This window comes from Sinocyclocheilus rhinocerous, unplaced genomic scaffold (genome assembly GCF_001515625.1).
Source record: "Sinocyclocheilus rhinocerous isolate Xijiao unplaced genomic scaffold, SAMN03320098_v1.1 scaffold921, whole genome shotgun sequence".
Lineage (NCBI taxonomy): Eukaryota > Metazoa > Chordata > Actinopteri > Cypriniformes > Cyprinidae > Sinocyclocheilus > Sinocyclocheilus rhinocerous.
Window position 1 is genome coordinate 732,285 of NW_015640057.1, and position 7,888 is coordinate 740,172.

The 7,888-nt window shown below is 35.9% G+C and overlaps 1 protein-coding gene across 1 annotated transcript in view; it reads left to right on the forward strand.

Annotated features, from left to right (window-relative positions):
• The first annotated feature begins 2,798 nt into the window (after positions 1–2,798).
• The window catches only part of tmem276a (transmembrane protein 276a), a 10,783-nt gene continuing 5,693 nt past the window's right edge, over positions 2,799–7,888 (forward strand). The window contains exons 1-2 of the mRNA XM_016568474.1: positions 2,799–3,324; positions 4,794–4,907. Of these exons, the coding sequence (XP_016423960.1) occupies positions 2,979–3,324; positions 4,794–4,907 (460 nt within the window). The 5' untranslated portion in view covers positions 2,799–2,978. The remainder of the gene's footprint in view (positions 3,325–4,793; positions 4,908–7,888) is intronic.

Sequence of the window (7,888 nt, forward strand, 5' to 3'; positions counted from 1 at the left end):
CTGTGAACAAACTTCCTGTAGATTACAGCTACTACAGCCATGATAACCACACCGCACTCTGACTAGCCACACGTTTGAGCAGGTTTTCTCGCTTTCTCTCATCTTCAGGTCTTTCACAAACATACACGAACACTATTCATACTGGAAATCAAGTAAGATTCTTAGTAATTTTACAGTAACACTGGAAACACCTGTTAAATGTTGCCATGTGCAATAAAAAAAAGTATTTCATGTGGAATACATTTTTCAGCATGATGTCATCGGAGAACATTGTTAAGTTCCACATAGAACTTTTTATTTCCTAGTTCTTCAGAAAAAAGATCTATATACTGGTCAACTACATCATTTTATTTGTGTAAATGAGCTGTCTGACTTAACACAAGGTACTGTATGGTGTGCAACAAGGCTCAGTCTTGGGCCTTTTGTTGTTCTGTATGTACATGCTCCCTTTTGGTGTTATTATTAGACAGCATGTCATTACTTTTCATAGCTAACACACAGCTTTTCTCCAGATAAATTTTTTTTTTAATTGGTGGATTACATTAAGGAGATTTAACACAAAATATTAAGTAATTTCCAGGATCAAAACAGTTCACTTATAAACTTTGTCTGTAAGACCTTGTTTTTAGACCAAGAGTTTCCACCTGAGAAGTTATGGTTAGTTATGGAACATTCTGTTCTTATTATGATGCTGATAAAGTAGAGAATGTATTCATAACTGATCCTGATTATTACATTTTAATGCCGAGTACATTCCAATCATCTTTCCACTGCTTACTTGTCCAGTTCCATAGCATTTTTCTTACATATATATCATGTTATGGTCTAGTCCATCAATATCTAAGAGGACACTTAAGTAACTTCTTCTGTTTCTCTAACCACACCTTCAAGAGACCAGTTTTGAGGTTCACTGGCTCTGGCCTTGCCCTGTTTTCAACTCCACAGCTCCTTTTCATCGGCATTTATCTCACTCAGTTTCAGATCTTAACCAGTGTCTGTCACCAAAAGAGGATGTTTCTCATTATCAATCCTGCATGTTTTATTAATTTGTTGAAACATGTCAGGTGAGGTGGGATTCCCCAACTGGATGTTGGTTTCTCCGAGAGCTGCTTGCTTATCATATCTCACTGTATCTTATTTTATCCTGGGGAATTTTTCTTTTTTTATTGTCTTCCACTTGCTGGGAACTATACAGTAAGGCGCTATTCTTTTTTGAAATCATTTTTATTGTGCCATGTGCTAACATATGTAAAAAGAATTTAATTAAATTGTTTCAAAGAACCAGTTAACCAATATACACTTTCTCCAAATAACCATGTATAGACATATAGGAACTCTAAACAGAGATAAAAGAGGGGTTTTTGGAGCAAAGATGCTGAAAATAACAACTGAAAGGCCATTTATATTAAGTTCCACAGTACTCAATGGCAATCTTCAGAGCATGAAGAATTTCTGATAGTCATAGCTAAAAACTAAGGGATCACTGCTCAACTGTGGTGATCCGATATGCAGTTTGTAAGTGCTGAACATGCCAAGGAGAGCAGTACTGATGCTCTACCTCCATCATCTGGCAATTAAGAGTATCTTGTACAGTATATGTCTACATCTGCTGGTGCTGAAGCTTTGTGTCTACCCCGCTGAAATTAGACTAATTTGGACCAGCTTGAATTCCAAGATGGTCTTAATTGGTTTTAGATGAGCAATGCTATCCTGTTACTGGCACAAGCTGGTTAAGATACTCTCTCATGTATACCAGACCAGTGTAACCATTCTGAACTGACATGAAAGTGACCAATAATCTAACAACAACAATAACAATAGTAGTAGTAGTAGAAGTAGTAGTAGTGTTGCTAAAAACAGCATCAGTTTTTTATTTATTCGGGTAGATTCATAATGCATAAAGTTGCACTAATGGGTGACTCTCAGAACAATACGATCCGGTCATATACTATATTGAAAAAAAATATTATTATTGAATTTGGGTTAATCAGACCCATTGTCACAGGTGTATAAAATCAAGTACCTAACCATGCAGTCTGCATTTAAGAACATTTGTGAGAAAACGGGTGTTTCTTTTTTGAGTTCCTTTTGATCACTCTAATGACAAAAGCAGAAGTAGATTTTTAAAAAATATATATTTTCTTTGATGCACTGATGCATTTACAAGCTCCTAAAACATTTCTGTCAATGTGATCAATTATACAGTCTTTCAGGGCAATGAGATGCAGATTATGGGTCTTAGCTAAATACAGTTCATTAAAATTCAGTAGATTTTAAAGATTAATCCTCCTGTTCTGTCTGGGGTCTGAAAGAAAATGTATAATTATGTTTTAGAAAAAATAATCAACTTGATGTCTAAGTGTTTTCACACATATACATTATTGTGGGAATAGTTTGGGGAAGACGCTTTTCTATTCCAGCATAACTGTTTACAAAGCAAGGTCCATAAAGACATTGTTACTTTTGAGTTTGTAAATTTTATTTATAAAATTTATTATTTTTATATTGTATAAATCTGAATTGAATTTTACTACTACTACTACTACTACTAGTACATTATTTCCCATTACAGTGATAAATATTGTTCAGGACAAACCGCTTAATTAAAAAAAAAAAAGAAAATAAAAAAAAGTTTTAATGTCAGAAATCTCAAAGGTCCTACATTAGACTTAATCCTTTTGCATTTTTATCCATGAAAATATATGGGGTGTAATATCACCCGGACACGTTTATAAGATTCGACCGAATATCCTTTATGGAAACAGCGGCATAACAGCTGCTGTCTGACGAATCCGGAGCGCTTTCATCAGCAGTCTCCAGTGTCGGCATTGGTCCTCCTTCATCCCGAGTCCAAGCGAGCAGCAGCAGAGGCACAGACATGTCTGTCTAGAGCTCCAGCAGCATATGTATCGTCCTGTTATGTCGGGTTTAGGATGATATGGGCTCGGCGGAAGATGTGACAGTTGTCCGCGGGCGTCATGAGGATATTAACGGCGTCGGGGCTCTTCCTGGCCTTCTGCTCCATCGGGCTCTTGACCATGGCCATCAGCACGGACTACTGGTACGAAACAGATGCGCGGAAACACCGGGACCGATGCAAAAAATACGCCAGCAAGAGAAATGACCCAGGATACATATACATCTCCAACCAGAATCTCCCACTCCGGATGCGACCTAAAGCGAGTCCTCTGCGGGAATCCCCGCACCCTGAGCCCGTCATGGAATCACGCTGCAGCCGCCGCTACAACTCGACCACAACCGGACTGTGGAGGAAATGCCACCGAGAAGGCTTCGATCTGGAGAACGAGGACCTGATTTTTAAAGGTGATGATGATGCTAAATGGGCCACATGTGAGCAGTACCCAGATCTGAAGCTGATGTTGCACAGCTGTAGTGTGTTTATGTGTTTGTTGAACATGTTTGAAGGAGTGCGGAAGAATGCCTGGCGCTATCCAAGGTGCTGATCTCTAACATCAACACCAACCACACGCTCACGTTCACACTTTCATCACATTTCAGCTCAAATTCAGAAACAGACAGAGACTGTCAGGGCAATGGGATCCATTTGAGGTCTAAAGAGACCACGAGGCCCATTTATTAAGGGAAAACACACTTAACCCTCTCTGGTACAGTATATTGTTTTATCTTTGTTGAGTTCCTTTTGATCACTCTAATGACAAAAGCAGAAGTAGACTTTAAAAATGGTCCGGAAATATTAATTTTCTTTGATGCACCGATGCATTTTACAAGCTTCTACAACATTTCTGTCCTTAATGTGATCAATTATACAGTCTTTCAGGGCCTTTAAAAATGGTCCGGTAATATTAATTTTCTTTGATGCACCGATGCATTTTACAAGCTTCTAAAACATTTCTGTCCTTAATGTGATCAATTATACAGTCTTTCAGGGCAATGAGATGCAGATTTTGGGTCTAACCTGACGATGAATAGAGTTAATTAAAATTCAGTAGATTTTAAAGATGAATCCGCCTGTTCTTTTTGGTGTCTGAGAGAAAATGTATAATTATGTTTTAGAAAAATAATCAACTTGACGTCTAAGTGTTTTCCACACATTACCCAGGTATAAAACATAAATCCAATCAAATTTCTGACTGATGTAGTAGTACTCTCCTGTCAGTGTGTATATCGCAAAATTATATATAAATTGTAAAAATGATATATTTCTTCAGTGTATTCCTGCTGGGATCAAACTGTAACCAAATGGGCATATTTTCCCAATTTTTTTACAATAAAGGTTCCAAAAGGTGGCTTTTGCAGAGATGGGTTCCCCAAAGAACCCTTCTGTGAACAGCGAACATTATTTTTCTTATTGTGGAGAACATTTTAATAATTTAAAGAACCTTTTTCCACTATAAAGAAACTTTGTGCAATAGAAGGTTTCCATGGATGTTAAAGGTTCTTCATGGACGTATAGATGCCACTAAAGAACCAAAAATTGAAATTATGAGAACTGAATTTATTATTATTCAGTTATAAATATTTTTACATGTACACCACTGGGACCCCAAACAGGAAGTGAAGTCGATCTCAGCAGGACATGAGAATTGATTGACTTTGATTGATTTCATTTATGGTCCAGTTAGAACATTTAATGATCATAATTGAAATGAAGGCATTGGGACCAAAGTTAAGGGCCTGAATATGTGTTTAGATGTTTTTTGTGTGAAATGTGTCTACATTGCTTCTCTATGTAGCCTTTCAAACACACATGTATCATCTGATCTTCACTATTATGGCTGAAGTTATCAGATTGTTTCTGTGAATTTCCGCAGGTTTGCTTCAGCGTTGCACGCTGGTGAAGTATTACTATTCCTCACTGAATATCCCACGGAATCTGCCAGTGAACATCACCAAGACAATAAGACAAGACGAATGGCATGCTCTCCGTAAGTCAGATCATGTCACAAAATAAATAAATGTAACTGTAATCTGTTACTGTCATGAATCCTGTCCATGGACTTCCGTTCAATCACCACCAGAGGTCACCCTTCCATTACAGTGACTCTCGCACAACACAAACTGTTGCATGTCATCCCGGACTACATATCCCATCAGCCATTGCACTGATTGCACACAGCACTTTTGCACACAGCACTGATTGCACACAGCTGTCATCAATCACACATTCACTATAAATACACTCACTCAAACAACCATTCTCGGCCGAGTATTGTATGCGCTTATCGCCAGCAGTGATAGCTACTCTACAGAGCCTTCTTTAGCTTCCTAGCCCAGCCTAGTCTTGCCTTGTCTGTTTTCCCGGTTTCTGATCTTTGCCTGTTTTCCTGGATTTATCCCTTTAGTCTCGCCCTTGTGATTATGTTCGCCGATCGTTGACCTACGCTAGCCCTAGGACTATTCTTGTGTCTTGCCCGCCATATACCTGTTTGCCTCTGTTCGACCCTGCCTGTGTTTCTGACCTCCTCTGCTGGTAATAAAGTTTGCATATGGATCCGCACGTCTCACGTCTTGTCAGCCCCGTTACAGTTACAGAGACTGAGAATAATGTGTAATTAAATTACAGTTACTTATGCTAACAATTACATCTGAATATTTTCACACAGATACGATTGATTTCTTTCCCAAATTGCATTGACTGCTCTAAAGTATGAGACACCAATGTTTCCGGAGTTTAGGACACATGCTTGTTCAATAACTGTTTTATTTCCTATTTGGGTTTGTGTATAGCCTTTATTTTTTTTTACAGCTTTTACAGTTTTTTCCAAAGCATTGTTAGATGCAGTGTTTTTTGCAAGGATTTGATTTCAAAAACAGTATCATAGCTATTAAACTATTAAGATTACTAGATTATATAATGACATATCAATGTCTAATTTGTAGCGCAATGGGGAAAAGTTAAATGAAAATACATGCATTCATTGTATATTTACCACAACGGGCAATACCTGAATTGTAGTAAATTTAAAATAACAAATATGATGAGGTATTTAAGAAATAATGGATAAATACACTGTAAAAAAGAAGTGTAATTCTAACTGTAAAATTGTTTTAAAACGCTACTGAAAAAAAAACTGTTAATAGGTTAAAAGTAAGTTCCCGTACTATATACAGGGACAAACTGTAAAAGATCTAACCAGCCATTTCATGTAATTTTACAGTAAAATGCTGTTAATTGTACCGTTTTTAGAAGTAATAAATAATAAATCAATGTATAATTTTCAGTCAAAAACTGTAAACTGATATTCCCAGAATTCCCTGCGTGACACTCCACATTTGAAAGTATTTTGTTTAAATAATCATGTTTTTTAATAGTTTTTGTTATCAGTTATGTACATTTTCATTTGCATTATTATGGTGGTTTTCAGTATGTTAAAGGTACAAAACAGATTTTAATAGCAGTGTGCGTTGTTGAATTTACTGGTTTACATTCAAATTTTCTTGTTTTGTAAATTACAGTTTTATACTTTAAAATTTACGGTTTTTGGCCGTAAATGTGTTTACAGTTTTTCAGCTGTGGTTGCCAGAATAATTTTGTAAAAAATACAGATTTTTTTTTACAGTGTACCACAATGAATACACTAAACTAGTTATTGCAGAGGGAGGTGTGTTGTGTGCCAGACATTATTACACAATATTTCAGTTTTTGAATGTCCGAATCTTTTTGCATTGTAACACAATCTAGATTAAAACTTTGTTGGTGGTTTTAGAAAGCTCGGCCAGAAAGTTTAAATTCGTTTTAAAAGCTTGACGATGTTAAGTAGTTGTAAGTGAAGGTTTTAAATCCGTGAATTCAAGTCAAGTCACATTCATGTGTATGTAGCGCTTTATTCAATACAGATGGTTTCAAAGCAGCATCACAGTAATAAACAGACAAATGTTCAACATTAAGACAACAAGTGTTTGGAAACATTGACTGGTTGTTAGATGTTAGTGCAACATGTTTATAGTTAATGATCTGACAGATAAAATACCCCAAAGACAAGGTATTAAATAAGATATGCATCTCTTTACTTGTTGTGCTGACATTATGTCTGTTGTGTTGAATGTATTCCTTGTGAAAAATAATAATTGGGGTTACACTTTATTTTAAGGTGTTCTTGTTACACACGTTGCATGTACTTACTAACTAATGCACTTACACCAGATTAATTGTTACGTACAATGTACCTATTATGTTCATGCTGTAGTTCAAAACACTTTTGCTGCTATAGAGTTGGGATACGGTTAGGGTTAGCGATGTGTTTGGTGGTGTGGTTTGGTGTAAGTGTATTTTTTTAAATATTGGTACAATGTAAAAACATGTATGTACATATTAAGTCTCTATTGTAGTATAGTATGTATCTATTGATTAATTTCAATGTTACATAGTAAAGTGAAATATTTTTTAAATCAGTACTTATTGCGGAAATAATACACTTTAAAAGAATACACAGTTACACTTTATTTTAAGGTGTCATTGTTACAGTGTAATTATACATTTAAATACTGAGTCATAATAATTAACTACATGTTCTTACTATATGGTTAGGATTACTTCCATGTAATTATGCATAATTAATAGTAATTATAATAGTAAGTACATGTAACGTGTAAAAGGGACACCTTAAAATAAAGTGTTACTGAATACGCTTATAGGTGTGACTATACTGAATGTTTATTGAAAACTTATGTTTAAGTGCTTCTTTGTATATAATTTAATAATTACTTCTGTTGTCTTTTGAAATAAGGCTAAAAGTCTACTACCAAATGTGAAAAATACACTCTAAAAAATGCTGGGTTAAATATAACCCAGCGCTGGGTTAAAAAGGGACAAATCCAGCTATTGGGTTGTTTTGACGCAGCTATTGGGTTGTTTTGACCCAGCTATTGGGTTGTTTTGACCCAGCGGTTGGGTTGTTTTGACCCA